Below are 27,555 nucleotides of genomic sequence, written 5' to 3'. Positions count from 1 at the left end.
CAGGCTTCCATAATTTCAAATTCAGTTTTATTAATTTGCTGTATACAGAGAAATGACGGTAACTCATTCAGAAAGACAAGACGTGTAAGTGTTGATTCTAGGGTGCAAAGCACACGTCTAGTAACCTAATGTATCTAGAGGCATTATTTCTGTATAGATTACACATCAGTTTGATATGAAAGCACTTCATCTCTTTGATTTTCTATGGCAGTTAATACAATATACATGTATGTATACACAACTAAATGTACATTTCACATAGGCAGTCCAAAAATATGTTAAAAATTGCTCTTGTATGACTGTACATGATTATCTGTACATATGCAAGATTATTTAGTTGTACTGAAATGACTAGTAATATTTAGTTAGTATACATATTCAAATAAAAAATTATATCAAACCAATCTGGCATGTCATACAAATCCCTTTCTTTTTCATACTTTGAAAATATTATTGTTCTTATAGTTGGTTTCAAATATTCTTCCAAAGTCATTGCATTAATGTATTCCTCAAACATCCCATTTTTGTTTAGAAAGACCTACTTGGAATGTTTCTTATTGACTTTCTTAAATAATGTGAACTTACTGATACTGTTTCAAATAGACACTGCCAGATGGTCAAATTTGCATTTCCCATTTTCTTATTAAATTAACAATAAGCAAGCTTGATTGAATCACTAGGGTTCATGATAGGTGTTAGGAGACAGAGATTTAAAGACCAGCAGGTCCAAAGACTTGACGAGCAGACACTGTATACAGAAAGACCAGTAACACATGGTTCACAATAAAGAAACATCTAGAAAAGACAAAATTCATCATCTGAGAAAAGACTGGACTGGTAATCATATGGTTAGCACTGTAGTTCATATGTGAAAATAAAACTCCTTCTAAAATCACATTTTCCTGGGTTATTCAAATATATATTCCCTACAATCCCAACCATGTATTTCCTTATAATTATACAATTAGACTACTATGTAGTGTCTTTCTCACACACTAATACGTTCATCAACACTATGATCATGAACGATGACATGAGGTAAGAATTCTAAAATTACAGATGATGCTGACGCCAAATGATAAGCTCTAAGATTAAAATATCTAAAATTGTCAACACAATAACTCATCAAAGCAAGAAACCTGAAAAATAATTGTTTTAACAATTTTCCACTGAATTAATATTTGTAAGTATAAGGATACATATCAACAATGGCACAGTGAAACAGCAAATCCGTGTTACGAATGCCCTACATGTGCCTTTGAAGAACCAAAGAAATGGTGTTCAGGCCAATGACCATGAATATATTATCTATGTTGGAGTTAGTAGTTATAGCATCCCTGCTATTGGCAATCCATATATACTTGTTATTTTCCCCCAGTAACATCAATAATCAAGCAGCATGGATTTCAAGAGACAAACTTTGGTTAGTTAATATAAGATGGAAACTGAGAGCCAATACGAACATACTGTATCAATCATAAAGTATATGAATCTCTAAAGCTATTGCTAGTATACGAACTGATCAATATAATGGTATTAGATAGATGTCTTTTACAAAGTGATGTACATGAACACAGAAATATATACTGTGTAGGATCACTCCGGAACATTTTACTTCAGGTAATAGAGACATTACAAAAGTAGTTATCACAATCTATGAATAATTACAATTCCAAAGGGAGGATTATTTTCATTTAAGGTGGCATCTGTAAAAAATAAATGTTGAGGGACTTAGTGATTTTACCGATTTGTTCACTGTATTGACTGTTTGGCTGTTAAACCAGTGTGTGTTATATTACAAGTAAAGCATTGGCAACTGCATGCAAAGGCCTTCCTGAGAGAGAAACCAGGTATCGTTGTCATCATTTCACCAGCAGTAGAATAGCTGTTCAAAGAATTAATCTTTAAAGCAAACAGTGCTGATTATGCCAGGATATTTCCACTGAAAAGAAAAGCTGGACGAATTGATAATGACAAGAGTGTTGAGATCGCTTTCACTGATGAACCAGTACATGTCATCTAATAGCATCAGCCACACAACTCTTTGCAGTCAAAATAATTAGACATTGTCTGATATGGATATGCTGAACACATTCCTTCCCTTATAGATGCTGCTGCTTCTGGTATAACTGTGTGACTGCTCTTTAGTCCATAATAATGAGAAACATGATTTAGTGGTATGTAATCTTCTCTCTAAAAACAAGAACACAAACATGAGATAAATGAACGATTATGTAAAAATGTATAAATTTAGGAATCTCCTGTCAAGATTTAATTGCAGAACTCATCTGAATAAATAATCAAACCAGCTAAAAGTACCCAACAGAAATACAGTTGTGAACTGATGGAACAAAGTATCACTGTTAGTGGTCCAGTCCTTCAGTGTCATGTTAACTACTGACTGAAACCTACATAATATACAACAGTAAGGAGAAATAAATTGAGTATAAAGAATATGTCTACTCAGCATGCTCAGCAAGTGAAAACAAGACATGTTATACATGAACAGAAATCCTTTACCTCAATGTCAACCTCTACTGAACAAGACTGTAGCCAAAGTTCAATCCGTTATGAAAATGGACAGATGTCATTATCGCTCATGCTTGATCATAAATTAACAAAATCTGCATCGCAAAAAATCAAAGAAATTAATGAATATAATTAATTACTAGAAAGGTTAAGTCTGACAAATAATTTCTTCAATATATAGAATATACAGATAAAAGCAGAATTAGCCTTTCTAACATTACAATACTATGAGAACAATAGTATGATGAAAGAGATTTGCACTTTGAAAGATATAGAATGAAACCCTATTTTATTTTTTCACAATTCAGTGCTACGGAATAATGTTGACTTTGATGCACTGACCCTGTTTTAAGTAATCAGCGGTTTGGTTTTGCCCCCAGAATCAACTAGACGAAATCCATGCTGCCTAAGCAGTTGACAAGAACATCAACCAAGAGGGAGAACACAGAGAACTAACATTAACATGCCTATTTACATAAGCAAGCACAAATATCAACATGTGCCCACACTGTTAATGTATATGGTATGAACAGGCTAACTACAAAATACTGAAATAGTTTAGTGTCTTCATAATTACAAATATTACATGTCGACCAATAGTTAGCCTTAGAGTATGTCATCATAAAATGTACAAATGGGGTTGTGTATGATGATGCAGTCACTAAAAGTGTGGAAGGGGATGAATGTCATCATCCTTTGTTCTCTCTCGCTCAACCTCAGATCTGTCTGTCCATCCATGTCCGTCCAGGCTCATCCACTCTTGTGTTATTGCAAACTTGTATACACTTCTAGGACAGGTGATACACGCACACATAGCACTGTACACTGGGAGGGTGCCTCAGGAGGATGATAGACGCCACAAACAAGTCACTTAGAAACTGATACAATAAATAGCCCCTCAAAATCGGCAGTGTCACATTTTAGGATGTATCACATCCTATATGGATGGGTTATGCCATTCCTGGTTGCCATTCTACATGGATGTTTACCATGTGCAATTTCATGTTCCCCTTAAGAACATGATGCACAAACGTTTCTTCTTTACCATCTACCCATGCCAATATTTCTTTTCTACAGCCTAACTTGCATTCATACAGCCTATGGCAAATTCTTACCAACTATCACAAGACTTGCAAGATGGCAGAGACAACACCAACGTCAATTCCTTATGTAGCCTATTTTTCGGGTTAAAATTTCGGATTGTTCATCTTGATGTGAAGACTGCCCTGAGAATCATACATCTCCACATGAAGACTTTGTCGACTGAAAGCTGCAGCACAAATCTCAAATAGAACAGAGCAATGAGTATGTGATCCATTATGCACGGACAAGAGGATGGGGGTGTTAACATGACAGGGGATCACTCACCAAGTGACGCAGACAGACAACGACACATTAACCCCCACCCACCTACCAAGCCCTGCCTGCTGGTTGTCGCCATTAACGTAAGCGAGAATGTAAGCATATGGTGGCCCAGACTAGTTGGTAGCCTCCTTGACAACATGCCACACAAAAGAAACTGGTATTTTCATTGTTTTGCCGACAGACTAGAAGTCTTTATTGGTGTCATACGAAGACTTTGGCTAGTGCATCGGCTCCTGCACTAGCAATGTAGGGTTTTTGCGGATGGAAGGCAACGTCGTGAATTGATTCATCAAACTTCTTGCGATGGGAGGTGATTTCCTGCACGCAAGTTTTACTGTCTAAATTCCATAACCTAATAGAGCAGTCATGACCTGAAAAATAATACAAACAGAATTAGACATGTAAAATCCACAAGTAACATGCTATTCTTACTTAAATGTATTTCTCAACCGCTAGTTAAAAGTCTACTCAAGTTTCATTTCTATCAGTAACTGAGTTGCTTCAGAAATATGTCCAAAATGCCAACATGATTATACATTACAATACTTACTCCCTGATAAGAGATACAATCCATTTGGATCCACTGCTAAACTGGTAACTGAGTCTAAATGGGCCACCATTGAGTGACTGATTTTCCCTGAAATAAAATAAGATCAAAATCAGAAACTCTACTCAATCAATAATTCAAGTGTCCAGAAAATAATCTTCAACATTATTCAGTACTTTTTCATTATTTACAACCAGAGGTACTGAAAAATACTTGTTCCTAAATATCATTTATGTCACAAGCCCAAGGCCCCTGGTCTCTGTTAAAATGTAAGATAATTCTGTGAAATTATTTACACTGTAACAGGCATGACAAAATCCAAATGGTGAAAAGACATTGTGAAAGGGGATTCAAAGCCTGGAATTCTTCTGGAATTTCCACCTTGTATGAATACTTTTCATCGTAAGTATCATGTCCCAAATTCAAATAACATGGTATTTGGCCTGGTGACATGCATATCGCATCCATTACAGATTTGTCTAGGTTGAGTTTTCTCTTCATTCAGCTTGCCATACTGATTCAGTTATGGAAGCATATCACATCATCCACTGATTAAGGTGCATTCCAGAGTGACATCATGTATGTCTCACAGCTTTTTGGAGTCCACACAAAAAGAGAGAGCTATGGCAAATAACCTTTACCCTTGTATTTACAATGTTCATGAGAATTATTTCAGATCTGAGGGTGTTTTGAGTATTTTAAGGCACAGAAATGTCAAAGTTATAAACCTCCCATTTTACAATGATGCCAAAGTTACTTTCTCACCTGTGTTATTGTCAAAGAACCTAATGTGTCTATCTTCATGTGCTGTTATGGTCAGTGGAAGTGTAGGGTGGTTTACCACCCTGTTGATTTGATTGCTTCCGCTAGAATCTGGAACACCACAGAATCAATTGTTGTATAGGAGATGTTACTGATTTAGAAAAATGACTTAATTTCATCCAAAACTATTACGAATGTCACTTTTGTTGCACAGACTTAACTGTCAGTACCATGCACACTTCTGGTTCACGGAATTGAAGAACAATGTCCTGCACATCCAAATATTGACTTTCTATCAGTATCTTGTGTAACCTCCCTGAACCCGAACAACTGCTTCAAGACGCCTCCTCATTCTTTGGATCAATCTCTGGATTTGATTCTGAGGAATTCTGAGGAATTCTGTCCCATTTTAGGCTGTCATGTTCGACAAAGAGACCCACCAGTCCATACGCTCAATGAATTGACTGCTGCTTTGCATGAGAAATGGGATATTTGGACTTGCAGGACATTGTTCTTCAATGACATTCTTCTTCTTGACAATGTCTGCTCGATACAAAGATAGCTAACTTACATGAAAAACCTGTTCTCAAAATGATAAGAGGTTAGAATATGTCTTCACATCTTAAAATGCCCTGTGCCCTGGACACAAAAAGAACATGGCACATCAAAAGGTCCAACTTACAACGCAAAAAAAAATCCTATTTTCAAAGATGCCTTACCTGAATTTATTTTTGTTTCTAATTTGAGAACCTGTTTTCCAGTCTCTATGTCAAATACATAGGTATTAGAGGACGTATAGCTAGCCACCATCCGACTGGGATCACAACGCACAAAATCTACAGAGGTAGGTGCTCCCTCTTCTGCTGAAAAAGTAAAACATGCCGTATTAAGTAACCAGATCTATTCAACAAACAGTATCATGTTTGTTTGTTGTTAAATGCCACAATCAGAAATATTTCACCGACATAACTTCGGCTTGTAAATGATCGAGTCTGGACCGGATAAACCAGTGGTTGATATAATGAGCAGCACCCCACTCAGCCACGATACAATGACATCTATCAACTCACCCAGTCTCATACAAGGAAGAATAGATTGCTAGGAAACTATTTTTCACCCAAAATCCGTACATGGACGCAAACATCAACACACTGGCACTAAAACCCCATAAAGGACTTTTTATAATGGTAACTTTACAGAGTACAGGGCTTGTAATTACTGAGACTACCTCGTTTGTTACGCAATGTAGTTAATAAACACAACTTCTTAATTATACATACACAACATTTTAGGGCTCCTTTTTACACCTTCGTCAGGTGAAACACTTACAGAACAGTGATACATGGGCATCCTCAATATAGCCTGAAAATCAAATAGCCCTTGGGATAACATTAGCCGAACTGACTTCCGCTAGCATCCCTGAGTACTGCTTCCAATATTTGCTTAATTCAGATGGTATAGAAGTAACTGTGTGTGACAGTACCTGTATCAACCGTGAATGTGTTGAGGAGTGGAGACTTGCTGCCGGGGCTCCACAACCTGACTGTCCCATCAGCTGAACACGATAACAGCTGCATCTTCGAGCTGTGTATAGACAACCCCCACACTGCATCTCTGTGAGCCACCAGTGTGTCGGACAAAACACTGGGATCTGGAAAGCAAGGCACCTTCTTATGCAGCTTGTCAACACCTTGATCATTAAAGTAATCATTGTTGAAGTAGTATTTCATAAAAAGATAAATAGAACTAACAGAATGAAAAATAACTGCATTTGATTCAGTGTCAAAACTAAACACACTGAAGGAAGATAGTATTACATAAACCAAAATATAACAGAAAGAGACCGAACTCAGTAATTATTCAATTACGTGAATGGAGTTTTATGCCGGTCACAATATTACGGCCATATAACAGCAGCCTGTCAAGTAGTCAAGCCTGTCCCAGATGAACTCACACAGCTCTAAGTGGTCCACTGCCACAGAACTACTCAACTTGGCATACACTTTGACCATCCAATCCTAGTCACTTCTTACAAATATGAGAGTATAGGAACCTATCCTGCCACTGAATTCCACTGGCTCATGGCTTAATAAAGAAGAGGTCTTACAATCCAACCTACCAAAAGAGTCATAAGGATCAATATTAGAGCTTGGTATATTCCAACACCTAATGGATGAGTCCATGCCTCCACTGAAGCACTGCTCCCCTGTAGCACTGACAGCGAGGCACAGCACAGGACCCACATGGGCTCGAAACGTGTACACAGGCTCCACATCTAAAGATGCAGCTCTGAAAAAAACATTCATACAAACTTGAAGACAGAGCCTATCATGTTGATGGACAGTTCAATTTCGTTGAATATGTAACCACAGATACAACATGTAAGGGGTATCATGGAAACTAAAATATTTCTACTGGGCTGTATGCTAAATGCTCCACATTATCACCCATAGCAAAAACGTCCCGCGTAGCTTCCACTTTCACAATAATTTGAATGTTTCCATACTTCTTAGCGGTTCTATCATGAAAGATATGATGTCCCCATGGACAGATATTGAATGTAAGGTTAGGAAATAAAGTAACAAGTGTAACAATACACTGCCTCAATACAAGGAGTTGAGCTTGCCGTACAATGATGCAGGTTGAGTGTGCTGCAGAGCAGGGGTAGAAATCAAGGGGGATCCTACATGTGTTTGTATGATGAAGGTTGAGTGTACTGCGGAGCAGTGGTAGAAATCAAGGGGGATCCTACATGTGTTTGTATGATGCAGCTGAGTGTGCTGCAAAGCAGTGGTAGAAATCAAGGGGGATCCTACATGTGTTTGTATGATGCAGGTTGAGTGTGCTGCAGAGCAGGGGTAGAAATCAAGGGGGATCCTACATGTGTTTGTATGATGCAGGTTGAGTGTGCTGCAAAGCAGTGGTAGAAATCAAGGGGGATCCTACATGTGTTTGTATGATGCACTTGAGTGTGCTGCAGAGCAGGGGTAGAAATCAAGGGGGATCCTACATGTGTTTGTATGATGCAGGTTGAGTGTGCTGCAGAGCAGGGGTAGAAGGGGGATCCTACATGTGTTTGTATGATGCAGTTGAGTGTGCTGCAGAGCAGGGGTAGAAGGGGGATCCTACATGTGTTTGTATGATGCAGTAGAGTGTGCTGCAGAGCAGGGGTAGAAATCAAGGGGGATCCTACATGTGTTTGTCTGATGCAGGTTGAGTGTGCTGCAGAGCAGGGGTAGAAATCAAGGGGGATCCTACATGTGTTTGTATGATGCACTTGAGTGTGCTGCAGAGCAGGGGTAGAAATCAAGGGGGATCCTACATGTGTTTGTATGATGCAGGTTGAGTGTGCTGCAGAGCAGGGGTAGAAATCAAGAGGGATCCTACATGTGTTTGTATGATGCAGGTTGAGTGTGCTGCAGAGCAGGGGTAGAAATCAAGGGGGATCCTACATGTGTTTGTATGATGCAGGTTGAGTGTGCTGCAGAGCAGGGGTAGAAGGGGGATCCTACATGTGTTTGTATGATGCAGTTGAGTGTGCTGCAGAGCAGGGGTAGAAGGGGGATCCTACATGTGTTTGTATGATGCAGTAGAGTGTGCTGCAGAGCAGGGGTAGAAATCAAGGGGGATCCTACATGTGTTTGTCTGATGAAGGTTGAGTGTGCTGCAGAGCAGGGGTAGAAATCAAGGGGGATCCTACATGTGTTTGTATGATGCAGTTGAGTGTGCTGCAGAGCAGTGGTAGAAGGAGGATCCTACATGTGTTTGTATGATGCAGGTTGAGTGTGCTGCAGAGCATGGGTAGAAATCAAGGGGGATCCTACATGTGTTTGTATGATGCAGGTTGAGTGTGCTGCAGAGCAGGGGTAGAAATCAAGGGGGATCCTACATGTGTTTGTATGATGCAGGTTGAGTGTGCTGCAGAGCAGGGGTAGAAATCAAGGGGGATCCTACATGTGTTTGTATGATGCAGGTTGAGTGTGCTGCAGAGCAGGGGTAGAAATCAAGGGGGATCCTACATGTGTTTGTATGATGCAGTTGAGTGTGCTGCAGAGCAGGGGTAGAAATCAAGGGGGATCCTACATGTGTTTGTATGATGCAGTTGAGTGTGCTGCAGAGCAGGGGTAGAAATCAAGGGGGATCCTACATGTGTTTGTATGATGCAGTTGAGTGTGCTGCAGAGCAGGGGTAGAAATCAAGGGGGATCCTACATGTGTTTGTATGATGCAGTTGAGTGTGCTGCAGAGCAGGGGTAGAAATCAAGGGGGATCCTACATGTGTTTGTATGATGCAGTTGAGTGTGCTGCAGAGCAGGGGTAGAAATCAAGGGGGATCCTACATGTGTTTGTATGATGCAGTTGAGTGTGCTGCAGAGCAGGGGTAGAAATCAAGGGGGATCCTACATGTGTTTGTAAGATGCAGGTTTAGTGTGCTGCAGAGCAGGGGTAGAAATGAAGGGGGATCCTACATGTGTTTGTATGATGCAGTTGAGTGTGCTGCAGAGCAGGGGTAGAAATCAAGGGGGATCCTACATGTGTTTGTATTATTGTAATGAAGTACAAACTAACCTTTGATCTTTAACATTTATATTCTTACAACATGGCAAAGGACCACAAGCCCATAATTCCTCATTTCAAACACTGTAGACTTAAGTTGTACCTCTAGTCATGTTAATAGTTGATGGATTACACAAGCAGTGGTCGAAATTAAGTATGAAAATCAGGGTGTCCTTGTCATACCCCTGAAGTTAAAAGTAGAAGATTTATGGGGTCCTTGATTCAATTACCACAGGAGCAAACTTCAAGGAAACCAGGATCCTCCATAATTTCGAACACTGCACTTGACTTAAATGTCATGGAATGGCAACAATTTGACTCACTTTTTGGCTGGTACTGTCTTCTGTAGATTCCATAATTTCAGTGTATGGTCCTCAGATGCTGTTATTAGCACTGGTTCAACCGGGTGGAATGCTAGTGCCCGTACACCATCAAAATGACTGGAAACAAGCATGACCAAATGAGGAGCACAAATCAATAGCAATACCCTCTCCCTGTGCTGATCATGCACTTGTCCATGATTTCATCATGACAGATGTACCAAAATCTTTTGTGTCTACTTGTCCAAAATTAGCTCTTAGCATCATTTCAAGTAGATTGGTATATTATGGACAATTATTAGCTGACCTTACAAGAACAAACAGAATGTTACAAGACAATACAATAAAATAGATACTATGTTGCATAAAGAGAAAACAACATTACTAATTCATTATGTCACATTATATGCATGAATCAAAACATTCAGTTTCTGATAAGAACTTTTCTTTATGAAAATATTAACTGAACCCCATTTAGACACTAAAATGAATGTTGTGTCCATATTATATACTACATGGTATTAAGATTTCTCACCTTCTAAGAGTGTATTTTGCATTCCATGTTTTCCTATAAACTTCTTTTGGTGCTGATATCTACCAAAACAAAATATCATGAAAATGATGTGTAATGATATAAGGTTGACAGCTAGTGATGCAGTACACATTTACCACTTTGGATAAACAAGTGAGTACGGTTTAACGCTACTTTTAGCAATATTCCAGCAATATCACGGAGGGACACCAGAAATTGGCTTCACACGTTGTACCCATGTCAGGAATCGAACCTGGGTCTTCAGCGTGATGAGCAAACACTGTAACCACTAGGCTAACCTTGGATAAACCAAATCATGCTTATAGCATAGATATGGTTCTGACAAACAAAAAATGATGATCCAGGCAGATGCCAAATTAACTTTTCATTTTGCATTTTAATGTCCATCTTATAATGACTAACTCTAATTCTGAGATATATATCAGAAACATATTTGTTTTTGTAGGCCTAAAATCACATCAGCTTACATCATAGCTCATAGGGTCAGCCTCATTGGTGACAGTCAGACCAGCTAACTCTCCTAAACCAAGCGCTGCATCAAGGGCATCCTCGTCGGCGCCAGGCATACCAAGGATCGGTTTCCGAGATCCAGACGGAAATGGCATGGAACCTCCCCCTTGAACACCTGGTGAAAACAAAGAAGTCCTCTAAGCCTGTAAATATTTATAATACAAAACAAGTCAAACCCTAAACCCTATCACAGATAGTGTTGATTTGCCAACTCAACTCGCAGGTCAAATGCGACCTGGGAAAGAACATACTGAATTGAAGCAAAACATTTCGTACATTTGCAAATCTCTTCAGAACTATGGACATGATGAAGTAGGTGTAACTTGAAATTATTGACACATCGGCCATGCACATCTTGTACAGTCAGTCTTCAAAGGTTTTGGATTCTCTTTCCTTCTATTTTAAACCACAAATACCTCCAGAAAAACTTGCATAAATATTTTAATGTTTTTACTTTGAGAATTGAGAGTTAGACAATTCCAATAACATTTTCTACAGCATTATTACAACAATAAACAAAGATTTTTTTCCCGATGTTCACTTCATGCCAAAAGCTGGAAAGCACCAAGGTCAATGTCAGTCAGCTGAGAGCCAGGTAATTTCAACCTGAACAACATGTCTGATTGTGATTGGCTCAAATCTCAAGATCCATCATTTCATGCTATTTAGCAAACACTGTGAACAATTCCATTCTTTTCAATCTCAAACCATGCACTGCTCAAGGGTACAAGCAATTATTGAACATGCTTCAACCTCTGACAAAAAAAAACCCTTCCGAAAAAAAATTTCTTCCTAATTGTGTCCTGCTTTATCTTGTTCATATTTTTATTGAATATGAAACCATTTCAATGTTCTTGATATAAGTCACCATAAACATGATAAAGAAGTGTGTCCCAATACCTACCCACTAAACATGCCTGAATATCTTCTCACATCAGAATGGACTGTTGTTGGACATATTTACATGTATTAGTCCAACAATTAATTATTTTTTATAAAAATTCAGGTTTCTAGCCAGTGTTAATACCACAGACTAGCAGATTCAATTGACGTCCAGTTGGGTCAAGTTCAGATCATGCCATGAAACGAATTTGTGGCATACTACTTTGTAAACATCGTCATATCTGGGTTATCACAGACAAGCAACCACACTTGAGTCATCAAGGAAAACCATTAGTTGTAAAACTAAATGGACAAGTGCTGTAATGTAATCATGATGATGGTCAGTGAAAATTGAAATGAACTTGATTCAAATTATTGCATGAAAGGGAATAAAATAAGCTGTCTACAAATCAATTTGAAATAAAACAAAATCTACAGGTTTTGATTTGATTATTTGTATGAGTAAAACAAATAACAGACACACATACTACACACTAAATCAGTGACAAGTCATGATGAACACCACACTGATATCCCTACCTTTCCTGCAAATGAAAGAAGCGATTCACCTTTTAGTTGTCAAGTTCACGTAATGAGGTAACAACACGTCACGTCTTGAAATTAATCAAACAGAAGCAGTCACAAACAAAAGGGGTAAGTTCTTGTGCTGTCTAACAAAACTCATGCAAAAAAACGAGCAGTAAAACAAACAACACAGGTTATCAATAGTGTGTGCCAGGGTTAGACATGGGAGCACCTGCTGCATCTATACTTCAGAAGACTCCACTCAGAATGTTACATAGTATTATCAGTTATCAGTTACTACAAGAGTTAATATCTAATCATTATGTGTTCTATTATTCATTACATGGCTAACAAATCTGTCAACCCTAACAATCACAAATCTGAAAGGGAAAAATAAGTCCAAGTTAACAAGGTGTTAAAGCTCTTTTTTTTTCTAACAAGTAATCCGTTTCCACGTATGATATATGCTTAATGACCAGGAAATGTTCGTTCAAAATGTAGCCATGCCAAGCACAGCTTTTATCTGACATAATACTGTTTGTTTTTTTCTCACAAAATAGAATTGTTTATCCAGTTGACCATATTTAGGTATTTTTTTAAATGAAGGGATTAATTTTATTTTTATTTCGACCACTGATCTATAAATTTTGAGGGAGAAAATCAGAAGGAATTGTACTGATCATATCAAAGGACATCATAAATACCTGCGGGGAAACAGCTAAAAACTGTTGTTCCTTACCTTAATATGACACATATACTTCTCCTGCTGTTGTTTAGAGATACCGATACAATTCTGACGTGTAGGGCTGACATATGGATTTTTTTGTACCACTGCTTTTGTTTATGGTTTATAGAATTTAACCTGAATTTAATAAAGGTAGTCACAATCGATACTTGAATTACAGTCTTCAAGTTTTGAAATTAATTGAAATTTACTTAAGTCCACTTGTCTGGGACATTCAGAAAAAGTGACATTTTCTTGTGGGACTATTACTCTGTCCAATAAGTAGATAACAACTCTGTAGAAGACATTTTGGGGACAAGTGAAAATAAAACTTAATTTCTAACCCTGATCTTCTGTATCTATATATCCAAAAGGCAATACTTTAGTAAATACTGCTTTAAGCCACATCAGCAGTATTACAACTATTCGTGGCCACAATACTCAAGTTAACCTCTTTCCAAAATGTCCAACCTGTGTAAACCAAAGCAATATCCCAAATCTAAAATTTTCCACATGCATTTTCTTTTTCAAAAAGTGAAACACAAAACCAGCCACAAATGGATAAACTAAATTGTCTCCAACCAAAACCTTTCAGCCAAAAGCTAAAGTGAAAAAACAAACCAGCTGAAACATGAATTGACCCTGAAATGAACAAAGTTTCTGTCACGAGAGACACAGGCATTGACCTGGCTGACAAAGGTTTGGTACCACTGCATGTCCCCCCATATGTAACCCTGGCATATGGTGTCATACCCATTTCATCTATGTCAGGCATACTATTCTCGGTGTGAGGACTAGCAGCTCCAGCCTGCAGTGCTGGCAGGTGATCTTCCTCGGTGCCCAGATTAGCAAGCATGGCTTGGAGGGTTGATCGGGTGGGCCCTGTCACAGTAGCGCAGTGAAGTACATTTCAGACAATGCAAGCAGATTCCGTGCCACACCACATCTAATCTACATACACTCAATTGTCATGAAGGCTGCAAATCGTTAAGTCTGTCCGTTAAATCAGAATTCTTCTCTGATCAACTTTCACCAAATTAGGTTTGTATATCCATGTCAACAGATAGTCAGTCATGGACACTTGGGCCCATGTGTTATATATCATTGCCATGTAACTAAATTGCATGTCCTATCTCTACAACAGGCAATCACTACTGCTTACTCACAGAATGCCAGTTTTTCTTTATCCCCAAATACAGAGCTTTAAGTAACTGATTTTGATTTTGACTTTCCAGATGTTTGTTTAAATGAAAAAGTAAATTCTGAAATAATCAAGCAAGCTATGTGTGACCTAACATTGACAACATTTAACATACATTCTATCACTACAACTAAAAGCAAATAAAGGGACAACATCCATGCGTAAAAAACACATTTGGTATATATATGGATATATATTGGCAGTGATACCACAGGCAAACACTTACTATTCTTCTTTCCTTTCCTCTCCTTTTTGTACTGCTCTTTAAGCTTAGATAATTGTTGTTGATCGACCACCCACTCTTCATTAGATGACAGTTCCCGCTTCTCTGCGTAATACAAGGAGTCATACGCTCTCAGACACCGCGGTTATCTAAGGTTAGCCCTACCTTCTACTTTGGTTAGATGCAAGCGAGACAGTTGATGACTGCAGAGTTGCCAAGCAATGAGAACCAAGAACAAGCAAAATCTCTGACCAGGTTATCGTAGCAGATGCTCCACACCTTAGCACTAGGAGCTGAAGCAGTTCCATCAAGTCACTTCCACTCCAGTTGTTTCAAACATTGCATATAACAATGTCAATTCAGATCCATCATCTTATATTCCTATGTTCCCAGGACTGTTACAATTGATATGTTTACAGGTTCTTGAAAACACTGTCTGTTTGGTTCCTCAGTTTGGAGGAGGAGGTCTTAAACTGCTGTCCAGTCACCTGTCATACAACTGTCGATCTATACATGTCAATCTGCCCAGTCATTTTGCTTGTCTGGTACGTCTAGAGCACATGTTGTGTTAGTATTGCCGTAGAGGAAAGAGAATAGGAAAGAGCTAACAGATGAAACAAGACCACACAATTGCACGATGAAAACAGGAAAACTTGACTGCTTCCAACCAAAGGATACAGGATGGTGTTACTGAAGCACTATGGGGTATTGTTCAAAGATAGTGACTGATTTAGGTAGGCACAGATATTTTTGTGTATTTTGGTTTCGCAATGAGGGATTCTATCTGCTTGGATACAATTTCAAGCAATAACATGCATGAAGGTGTGTATACAAACTCCCATGCAAAATAATTAGTGTATTTAAAAGATAAAGCATGATTGCATTTATCACAGTAATGAATATAGCATATCATCAATAACAAGAAAAAGCATTTATTTTAGTTCTCCTGCATAATACTGTGTATGTAAGAATCATTTCATTCAGTGTAAAACATGTCCCAGCCATATATGTTATACAGCCTGAACCAATACAAGGATTTCGATATGGATGGGTATTATATTCAAGGCTACAGGAACACCATCAGAGTGTCTAAACATAATAAAAAGAACAACTCAAATAAAAACTAATTTAAAATACAAGTGATGATGACGTGGAACACCAATGGAACAAGGTGATGAGTGGATGCGTGTCAACCTTACCCCACTCTGTCCCATCGCCATGGCTACGAGCCTCTCCAGCACCTTCCCCGCTCTCCGAAACCAGGAAGTCAAATTCCGCCAGTGCCTCCTCTGTTTCCGGGTCTGCCATGACGTCCTCTATACCAGCCATGCTTTCATTACCCACCATCTGAGTTACACAACATACACAAAAGAACCAATTAGTTTTTGTTTATCACTACTTATCCGAGATCCACAACATCTACATGTACATGCATAGAGCCCTGTGTAACAAAGCCTGGTACTATCGAGACCAGCCATGAAAGTGCCCACTATTATAATTATATGTAGTGAATCTAACCCGCACCATGTGCATGGCATCTCTCTTCACAATCCCATCTCCCAAGACACTTCTAGTAGCCAGGGGTACATCCTACAAAGTGGTCAACAAGAGCAGTAAGTTGCAAGCTGTAAAACATTAATGGCATCCACCGTTTATCTGCTGAAAGCCTCAATAAAAACAGTTTTGACAAGGAAACCTTTACATTCATGCTGAATTCCGGACAATATATTTACCACTACAACTTCTGATTAATAGAAACAAAATGTGTTACAAAGGATACTCTTAACTCCAATAACTGAACATTACTGAATGGCATGAGGCTTACCTTTATCTTGTGACCTTTTCTTTCTAACCTTTCATCAGATTCGTCATCTGCAGACCCACCATCTTCATTTTCATCACTAAAAGTAAGAACGTTAATAAATTTGGCTGCAAGTTCCTCTTAGTCAACATGTTCAAAGATCTAATGGGTCATAACTATACACCTGGTTGTTCAGGGATGACACACTGACATGTAAATCAGCTATTAAGCAGGGGGTCTGAATGCCCATAATGTATTAATTCACAGAAAACGTGAATGAATGTTGTTTAATGCTGCAGACAGCACTATTCTAGCTTTATCACATCAGCCTGTATAAAGTGCAACCTCCTTAGTTTCAGATCTTGTTAATCCAGAAAAAGCTTCTTTAAGCCGATTACGGTTTGAAAGGTCCACTATATCGAAGCGTTTAGGCTCTAAGGCTAAAAAAAAATATTCTTGGTTCTCCGGGACTGCCGCATCATCACAAAGACCGTCGCACATTGTTTTTATTTTTTTTAAATCCTTAACTATTCTGCGGCACGAACACATGACCCTAGCAGTGAAATGCTACAATACTCAAACACAACATGATCTAACGTGTAGTTACTTCCCTTTACAGTGCACTGCTGTACTGCGCATCTCGTGTTAAATGTTATGGTCATGGCGGCAATAGGAGTTTGTGTGCCTTTTCTTGCTGTGTGATTTGTCAATGAAGACATGAAATTTACAAATTCAATTACTGTATGCCGGACAATGTTTCACAGGCAAAGATTAAGATTACTTGTGTATTCGTCTTGTAAAATAAGCTGGTAATAGCAATCAGCTGTATACACATTTTCTCCCCAATCTGTAGGTGATTTAGTTTGAAAAATACTTTATGTCATGGCCAATATCATAACTGAAAAGAAATTTCATAAGAATTGATATGAAGACCGAAGACTTCGTATCTCTAAAGACTAATATTGCTTTCAAGTTCATGGTCATTTGATGTGATTTGCCAATCAGATCATACACAAATTTTCTGAAATTCATGTAAACATGGTAAACGAAATTGAATGAAATCTTGGAGAAAGCAAAATAATGGATTACAAACGTAAGTCCAGATACACAATGGACACTTTTATAGCCAGATAGCGTAGTGACTGAGTGAGTTGGGTTTAACGCCGCTTTTAACATTATTCCAGTTATATCACGGCGTGTCAGCTTAATGTGGTTGGAAAGCCCGAAGTGATGCAGGTCTCAGACATTTACCACTTCGATGAAACCCACGAGCACGGGAATGGTGCTGACAAACCTAGAAACATAATCGGGGCGAACTGGGATTCGAACCCACAATCATAGGTGTCTGGTATGCCCAAGGGACGCAACTCTGCACAGCGAATCACGACGCCTTAGACGACTGGGCCACCCGTGCCCCCGCCAGAAGTAACTGGAGTAACTTGCATACTTCAGTACTGATTTGTTGCTTCTTCTGGTGTGTTGTGCTCACGATAACATTTTTGCATTGTGAAACAAAATCAAAGCTCATTGTAACTGTGTATTATGCATTTACTGGAAGTCAAACAGTAGTCAAATAATGTATTCCAGTATTTTACTTATCAATGAATACATTTATTTAGGGAGGCCCTTTCCCAAGTTGATTGTACACAACTGTTTATTTGGTTACATACTAGTTTGAACAGCTGGAGAGAAAAAAGAAGGCCACCCACCCGGCCTATATTTTCAGAGGCTATTGCCTGAGAACCAATTCTTTTATTTTTTAAGCCTAATTGGAAAAATTGTTAATCAAGACTTTCTATTAGGAAAGATGCTGTCTGTTTTACCGGGGCTTCATTGTATAATCAAGCCTGGTGAGGCAAATTAGTGATTGATAGCACAACAACGTTCTATGCCTTCGGGGCAAGAAGACACAAAATGTGCAAGGATAAATTTATCGCTTACCTAAGATTGTCATCTTCATCATCCACAACATTCTCATTAGCTAAAAAATCAAACGTTGTCATCACAGCGGCCTCAGTATCAATCAAAGTTCCCTCTATGGGAACTGCCCCACCAACTCTCTTTGTCCCTACTCTGCAACAGCAATTTAATTACACAGAATATAGTTATGCGAAATTCATCAAAGCATTAGCTCATTTCTAAACATTTTAAATTCCATGGATGCACATTTAATTCATCTAACTCACATGATATACATGAAACAGAATCCAAAGCTACAAAAATGTCCTTTTCATAAGAACATTAACACATAGTACAAACACATTGTGCACACATACATAGTCAGTGGTACTGACCTCTTGCCTGCAGCAACTCCCCCTTTCCCTGGACTCTGTTCCCCATTGACCAGAGCTGGCTGTGCCCCCTCAGCTTCATTCTCTGTGTGGGGTTGTAATCCTAGCAACGACCGCACCCTGGCTGATCGCACATCAATGATTGTGTCTGTGTAACCAATTTCTTGAAGATATCTGAAACAAAGTCACAAAGTGAGTAAATTTGAACAGTGTGGATAAAATATGTGTGTGCATGCGGCTGCTTGTACTAGTCGTGACTGAAGCCGGTTTGATAGTGCTAGCCCACTGTGATACAATGCCGCAGTTAACATGAATACCCCTTCAAGACACAGTACATCTTCCCGAACTAGGCTGGTATAATGGAGTTACGTTTTGGCTGGACTAATGAGTCTATGCATAGTCCACTCAAAATCGTGCAACAAAATCGAAATCGAATGATTTGTAAATTGTCATGCAGATTTTGGTCGATTACAGGACTCGCAAAACATGTGCACTGCCAACTTGTTGCAACAGATATTTTCTAAATCTTTTCATGTTTTTAATCAAGGTGCTCACATGATTTGATGCATGCAAGATTCGCTTTATGACAATATAGATTATCGATGAGATCAATTGACAGGGCTTCGCCATTTTGTTTGAAGCAAATGCAAATGATACGAGAGGTGGATCCTAATGAGAGGCATAGAAGGGGCATAACTCATAATAGCCATTGCTAGCGCTATGATCAAACCAAGGGATTCCAGCCTAGTTCGGCAAGGGTGGAAACTGGACTTTTAAAAGTCAGTTAACTCTCTTGCCTCAGGAAGATGGACACGGTATAACTCCAAGCCGGTCTTTGTTTTATCCACTTAATGCCAGGAGCAAGGCAAGGTAACAACAATACCATCTTTTGGCATATTTTGGTATGACACTGCCAGGGGATTGAACACCACCAACCTTCCGCTCCAGGGAGATGCTCTATCCACTACACCATGGAGGCAGTTCATGGTGGCATTGAGCCAGACAAACCAGTGGCTGATATTATGAGCAACATTTCAGGCTGCCAGGGCACAATAACACACAATCAAAAGGTCACTGAGCCTGATTAACCGATCTATACCCGTCACCTTTTACACCAAGCATAGGTTTCTTGGGACCTATTCTGACCTGGAATCCAAAATGTGTTCTGATATGAAAAGAGGCTTATATGAATTGGTCATTTCTGCCTTGGGTATTCAAGACATATGCATGTTTTCTATTTCAAAGAAGCCACCACTAAGCAAATTTACTTTGTGTCACAATGTATCAACACCATCATATACATTTCACCCACTCATAAAAGAGGAATAAGTTTAAACTAGCTTCTTACTGTCGAAGGAGTTGCCTCCCTTGTCTCCATGATGCTGTGCTGTTTGGACCAGAGGCTAGAAGTGATTCTCCATCTATCACATCTTCTACAAAGAAAGATTGAATCACCAATTTAAACAATGATTAATGATTATGCTTTCATCAGACATCATTGCTTACAATAACCATGACTCCAGAGCGTGATCATTCCTCATGTATCATTTAATATTTATCCAATGCACTGAGCTATTTTTTCAGCCTGCTTGCACAAATATTGACTTAGATAAAGCAAATGTAGAATCATTCCTAATGCTTACACTGCTGTTTCATTCTTATTTCACATGAAAAACATTAATCACATTTACTTGTGGTATAGACACTGAATATTTGTTACATCTTCAGTTACTTATTATATTTTACAAATAAGTTTGATTATATGATTTGGTCCAAATTTGACTTACGATCAGTTTTCTTATCGAAGCTTGGAGGTTTCATGTCATCCTGGTTCAGGTCGGTCCCATACTTCAATTTGTGGTACTTTCCTCTGAAAATCCAAAGATAAAGTCAGTCTTAGAATAAGTGGATGTACCCCTTCATCACTGTTTCTGTCAAGCCTGTACCAAATTTTGATGTAAAATCAATCAATGTGATCAAATCAATGCTTAGGATATGGAAGTTTGCTGACAACTGTTAACTTAGAACCATTCTTGTTCACAGTGAATTAAATTAGCAGCATTCATACTGTGGGTGGGTCCAGGGGTCCCAAGGTTTTCCCTTTCACCATGTATATAGCTGTATAGTGTATGAATATAGGGACCCCCTCAATCTCTAACTTGTATTGTAACATCAGAGTTATGACAAGGACCCTTTCATAATCATTCTCAACTTTGAACACTAAAATAGGACATCAACATGACCAAACTGCATACTTATGAGGGGTACAGACACACACCAATGAAACAAACATTAGTCTATGGAGTCTCCAATATGACCACTGATCACTCAAAATGGAAATGAAGGAACTGTGTGGTAACATATTTACTTGAAACTTGGTCATCTAGGCTTTCAGCTATCTAAATATTTCCTTGTGGACATTATTGACGGTTATTTCTCTTAACAGTAAATCACACACAAGGAAACCTATTTGAGTGGTCACATCAAAGACATGGCTCCTAAAACTTAATCAAAAGATGGTTAAACATTGAAACACCCACTTGTTTAGTTCCTTACAACAAACACACTTTGCTCAACTGATTAGGAAACCAGACAAGATAACATTCCAGAGTAAACACTTCAATTTTTTTGTTCTCGAACAAACTCTTTTTTAAGTGTGCTGATTAGAATCGCTTTCCCTTGGAGAAAAACACTTTTAAGTAGAAATAACTTTATAGCAGTCACTGAGCCCTCTAAAGCAAATGCTAGAACATTAACTGGATGAGAAGCTGTGTTTGCACAGACCAGCCTACACTGTGAGCAAGCTTAATCGTGTTGGTTAATGTATCTAGATCATCTAGCAATATAAACCCAGCCCTTTGTTACAAGAGACGTGAACAGTCAAAGGAATACACTTCATCCTTCCTCTAGCATGTACAAAGTAAACACAAATACATATTTGTAGAGACAGAGATGACACATAACACTGCCAAGATATGCAACATAAAACTGTCTTGCAACATGCAATTATATGCAACATGTGGACATAGTAGAAGTTAACCAAACAGGAAGACTAAACAAACATTTCTGTACAGTTGGGTTTTTCAGTCTTCAAACATGTCAAATACCCTTACTAAAATCTTACTCAAGAGTATTATGAGGACAAGTAGAACTTAGCAATTTTTAAGGAATTTACTGTATGTTATAATCATAAGTGCTAGTGGACTAAGAATGTTAGTTTCTATTGTTGAATAGGCGTTTGCTTCTTTATCACACATTACAGTGTCTGCCGTTACAAAGTCTGAATTCAAGGAGCTATAGTTACAAGTAACAACTATGTAACAACTGTGTCATGCTTACTACTCAAAAGAAGTTAAAGAACACCCAATTCTTTCATATTACTATAGTTAATCTGGCATGGCACAGTAATATGAAACAATTGTGTATTCTGTAACTTCTTTCGAGTAGTTGTTAGAACTCTATAGTTAATCTGTCAAGGCAATACAGATTAACTGTAGTACGGGTGTGCTTTTAATTCTTTTGAGTAGTATCCATGACAGTGTTGATCCAAATGTATTTGATGTGAATATTTCAGCCAAACAAATCTTCCTAGATTTAACATGTTTACAGAGTATAAACATCAATGAGCGACGTTAACGTGAAAAAATGGAAAGTAGTATCTTGTCAGGGCTGGCCGTAGATTAATTCAGATTCTTAAATGGACAAAATGGATTGAAGTTCATATATCAAAGAATCCTGTAAATCATGATAATAAAATGTAGGAGACGACTTAGTTGTTTGACAATATTACAAGTAAAGGTTGTTCCTTTTTCAGTGTTAGAAAACAAGCATGAAGATCAAGGTCTTTGTCATTACCCTGATGTCAAAAGTTAAAAATGTAGGGGGTTGCTATACTCATATACCATTGAATAAAACCTCAAGGTACATCCTAAACAAACAATTTGAATGTTATACCTATACAATTTATGATTGTGCAGAACATACATAATTGAAATTCTTCATTTGTTATTTGTAGGGAAACATTAATATGTTGAATGATTACACTCAACTGAAACACTTTATTGATGTAAGATCTCTGATTATCTAAATTAATTAATCTTTTTACGGTAATAAATGCCCTGGGTGCTTTGACATGGGACATGGGCTTATTAAAACCATATACAACATGTTAAATCAATTTTCAAGGCAGGGCTCGATTTAAGAATTTTCATTTTACTTGCACCAGGTGCATGTTGACATGAAAAGGTAGTTGCACCACACAAAATATGGTTGTACACTTGTCCAATACATTCATCAAAGATGAAACACAGATGCATGAATCAGTACATCTGAGTGATTTTTGTAAAACGTAATAGGATGTGCATATAATATTGAAGTACCCACAGTTTGATGACGACAAGCCAAAGAAAGGATGACAAATTACACTTAACCTAGGGATTAATTATGTTTATGGTCCATAAAGCATAGAGGTATTCACTGTGTTCAAAGATTGTTGTTGTTAGAAAAAATGAGGGTTAGTCTGACACAAATTTAATTTTTTTTAACATACACTTGGTGCATGTAGAAATAAATATCAGCTTGCACATTTCAATAACAGCCTGCACTGGTGCAGGTTTTAGATAGCTAATTCGAGCCCTGGAGGGCATAGTGAACAAACTTTTTAAAAACATTGATGAAACGAAAACATTTTCGATAATAATTACTTATCAATAATAAACCCCTTCCATACTTCTGCTTCCGTAAAATAAATCTGTAATATCCACAAGCAAATATTGACTACGGACTGTCACATAAATTTTCAGTCTTAGTAGGGGACGCTAATAAAGATTACTTACAGGTTGGTCTGGTGGTGGTGCATACTGGTGCTGCGAGGTTTACACAGCAAATACAGTAATCTAATTAATCTTCTTATTTTATCCCCTTCAACAAATTCAGCAAGCAGCACCAGGAAGTAAACTTGATGGTCAGATTTTTACATTACACAATGCTTGTTTGCCCTGCTGGCTAGAGTACTTTTGGCAGGATCATTTTTTTACACTACAATGCTTGCTGGCATTGCTGACTAAAGCACTTTTGGGAGGGACAGTTTTTTACATGAAGTAACATTACACAATGCCAGCTTGCCCTGCTGTAGAAAGTACTTTTGGGAGGATCAGTTTTTTAACATTACAATTCTAGCTGGCCCTACTGGCTAAAGTACTTTTGGGAGGGTCAGTATTTTACATTACAATGCTGGCTGGCTCTGCTTGCTACATCACTTTTGGGAGGGTCACATTTTTACATTACAATGCTAGCTAGCTCTGCTGGGTAACTTACTTTTGGCAGGATCAGTTTTTTACATTACAATGCCAGTGCTTTTTCTTTAAAAATATTATTTCAGACTGATTAAATCCACCTGTCTGAAACCTAGGTCTGGTAAAATATCTTTTCTGTCTAGTAGTATGCTTAATACCTTACGAAAGTCAATATATCAGCATTGGGAAGTTCAGGCTACTCAATAGTCTACAGCCAGTGACGGAATGTGATAGAGAACTAAAAGTTCGTGAAAGGTCATCCATTTCATCGGAAAAGTGTCCAAGCACTGTCCAACATGAAGAAAACACCATACCTTTCTTGTTTCAAGGCAAATTCCAACATTTTGATGCGCCGAACCAAATCTTGTTTCAGATTTTCTTGTCCCTTTCTTTCCCCTTGTAGAAATGCAATTCTTGCCTGAAATGAAAGAGAAAATTAATTTTATCACTCCAAAACATATTGTCAAGCATACCAAATTGGTGAGAAATTAAATTTAAAATATAATCATAATCCACCCAATCATGTCTATATGATTACATATGTAGAAAGAACAATAGCCTTTTATAGTAAAGAAATGGCACCTCACAAGGGCATGTGTCACTGGTCATATCCAACTAGTCTGCAGCTTATTTCAGACTAGTGTTTTGGGTAAAATAACTAGGTTTTAGGACAACACTAGTTCCTCTTATACTTGTCTCAAATTAACAGACTAATGGCTTTGCATATCCCATCTTCATGCATGTTTTATGATGACCATAACAATTAAAACAATTATAGTAGGATGTATATTTATTTTTTTTAAATTTGGCTAACAGACATTGTGAGTCAATTTCTCTCAACACTACTCACATAATAGCACGAATGTAGACAAAAGGCATGTAGGATTAACATTACACAAGAAAGCTTTTGTCATGTCAAACACAAGCTTAATTTCTTTCAACTACATTATTTTAATCATGTTCCTACCACAACAGATCTAGGTTGTTTGTACATGTAAATATTGCTGTAATGCTAATAGATTGACTTGACCATGTGTGGGTCAAATTACATATAAGCATAAGTTTTACCAGCATAAATGTGAAAACAATTTGCCTTGTTTAAAAAATACAGGCACAATGGAAGGTAACCATACTATCTAGAAATCAAAGATCATAATTTTGTTGGCACTGGCAGCGATAGAAATTGACACTAGTCCTGTAGTCCTTGCCAAACTGCCCAATAGTAAAAGTATTGTAAGGACTAGTATAAATGTGCCCTTTTTATGGATTTTGCTATATATTATAATTATAAGGAATAGTGGAATAAAACTGTTAGTTTCTACAACTGCACATGGCAATATGAGACACTACAGATTAGAATACAGAAACATATTTCCTAATTTAGTCCCCAATATGATCGGTACCAATGCAGTTTACCAGGCACTGCTGACTATACAGAGAATTGGCTCAGGTTGCTGACTGTGGCTCTCACTTCACAGATCCTGCATGCCACTTCGATCCTTAGGGTTAGTTGTGTTAGGGTTAAGGTAGGTTACCCCCAACTATCCTTAGCCCTTGGATCCCCTTTCCGATCAAGCACCCCTTTACAATCATCATGTATACTTGCAGTTGCACCCAACATGCCCAATCCATGTCAAAATTTACAAATGTTTGTCTGACAAACTTAGCCTGCGGTTACACACACATTTGAAGCAGTGAGAAGAACAGTAATGAGGCAGTATGGTTCATCAAGTAATTGTCTTTGCTTTGTGAGGTGCAATGGAAACTGACTGATTTCAAAACAAACATTTCTGATCTGAGATGAGTTTATATCTGCTTCATTAGGCTATTGGTGTAACCTATTCCTATCTGCTGGAAAAAGCTTTGCATCTGAGCATATACTTAGTGTAGGTTACTTTTTCTTCTTAAATTGAGCCCTATGATCAGTGGCGATATCTCAGTAGAAGACATCTCATTCATAAAGTAAGGTGTGTTATTTCAGAACATGCCTTTCAATACCTATATAAAAGTCTAAGAAAAACAGCACAAGTGATCAAGTACTTATACTATCAGTGAATGTAAAACTGTCTTGTCATGATAAATTGGGCTGCAACAAATGTCATATAAAAGAATCAATGTCCCTAACGTCATGTGCTATTCTTTTTGATTTCGTGTATTTTTACCAGTAGCATAATCGTAAAAAATATCAACATAACATTGACTATGCTCTGTCATAAAGAACAAGCATTCCATCACGCTACCGCTGCAATTCAACCCTTTTTTCCAAATGAGCAACACCCTTAAGACTTATTTGCACCTGTGTTGACAATGGACTATGAACTTAGGCCAGATTCCTGCGATCTGACAGTTGCCAAAACATGTCAACATCTCCAGCTGTACATTAATCTGGCCAAAACTAACATCCTAACAGTGAAAAACTTCAGATAATTGTCTCAGAGATACAAAACCGATGCAAATATTTAGACTGTCACACTTTTTTGGCTTAAAGTAAAGCGATTTAGTCATACTAATTACGTCGGCTCATTATGACTTATGAATGGAATGGACGCCATTTTCCAAGATGGCGGAAAATTCTGCACTTGTCAAACTCAGAAAAACATCTGCAGACAATCGATCGGAGTTTAATATACACTCTCTTATGCACACATAACGAATCTACAATCACATTCTAAACCATGACATGTTAATGGTTATGCAATGATCCCCAGATCACTTTATAAACTTACTTGAAGTTCAGCCCTTTCGACTTCCCATTGCGATCGTTCCATCTCGAAACGAGCCCATTCCGTTTGCAGAAAATGTAAAATCCCAGGCATGGAATATTGTGGTCTCTGGACCGATTCGCCATCTTGTTGTTGTTTAGTGACCATGCCGATGCTTATTCCTGATCCTGGGCCGACCTGGCCGCCGTGTTGAGAACCTGGACCGTCTTCGATCATCTTCGCATGGCCGCCATTACAAGTTGCTTTCTCAAGAATAGAAGCTACTAGTGCGACGACTAGTTCTTTTCACCTGTTTTATAAACTGCGATCTGTTCAGACTGACATGTAGTCCCAAAAATAAAGTTCTCTTATTTAAAAAATATATCTACAAAATCAAAATAATAAAATCCAAATGGAGCCCAGAACAATACATATTCTAGACTTGAGATGGATGTTATTTTTTTCTCTCTAAATATAGAGTCTGGGCGACAGACTCAGTCTGCCGGCAAAATATATTTACCACTAAAGGATAGGCGATAAGATAAAATAAATGCCCTTCAATTCAGGAACTAGTGAACCACAGTTAACATGAACTGTATTCGTAAAGTTCACATTTTCACGCATATATTACAAGTACTTCGACACAACCAGTGTCAACATTACCGTCATTGACATTCACTCACATTCTAAGCACCATCGCAAATACTTCAGCTTTATCCAATATTAAAATATATTCAACTGAATTGCTTAAATCAATACCATCTGTTCGT

The 27,555-nt window shown here is 38.1% G+C and overlaps 1 protein-coding gene across 6 annotated transcripts; it reads right to left on the bottom strand.

The window, feature by feature from the left end:
• Positions 1–10: 10 nt before the first annotated feature.
• LOC139444059 (striatin-3-like) lies at positions 11–27,052 on the bottom strand. Of its 6 annotated transcripts, none has more exons than XM_071224961.1 (20): positions 26,810–27,052; positions 24,398–24,501; positions 20,577–20,659; positions 20,138–20,222; positions 18,793–18,963; positions 18,440–18,571; positions 16,523–16,598; positions 16,222–16,287; positions 15,897–16,044; positions 14,701–14,802; positions 14,027–14,155; positions 11,100–11,257; positions 10,615–10,673; positions 10,083–10,199; positions 7,323–7,492; positions 6,687–6,854; positions 5,923–6,066; positions 5,207–5,314; positions 4,445–4,531; positions 11–4,265 (listed from the first exon to the last, which is right to left on the bottom strand). In XM_071224961.1, exons 1-20 carry the CDS (start codon positions 27,020–27,022, stop codon positions 4,096–4,098), a joined length of 2,490 nt encoding a protein of 829 aa, XP_071081062.1. In that variant the 5' UTR covers positions 27,023–27,052; the 3' UTR covers positions 11–4,095. The 6 variants fall into 6 exon arrangements, with proteins under 6 accessions (XP_071081062.1, XP_071081063.1, XP_071081065.1 ...); XM_071224962.1 differs by having other exon boundaries at positions 5,923–6,063; XM_071224964.1 differs by lacking the exon at positions 14,027–14,155.
• Positions 27,053–27,555: the final 503 nt, after the last annotated feature.

The sequence above is a fragment of the Haliotis cracherodii genome, unplaced genomic scaffold (assembly GCF_022045235.1).
Source record: "Haliotis cracherodii isolate W230 unplaced genomic scaffold, xgHalCrac1.p SCAF_5, whole genome shotgun sequence".
Taxonomy (NCBI): Eukaryota; Metazoa; Mollusca; class Gastropoda; order Lepetellida; family Haliotidae; genus Haliotis; species Haliotis cracherodii.
Note: the sequence above shows the minus strand (reverse complement) of the source record. Positions and strands in the feature narration are given on the sequence as shown.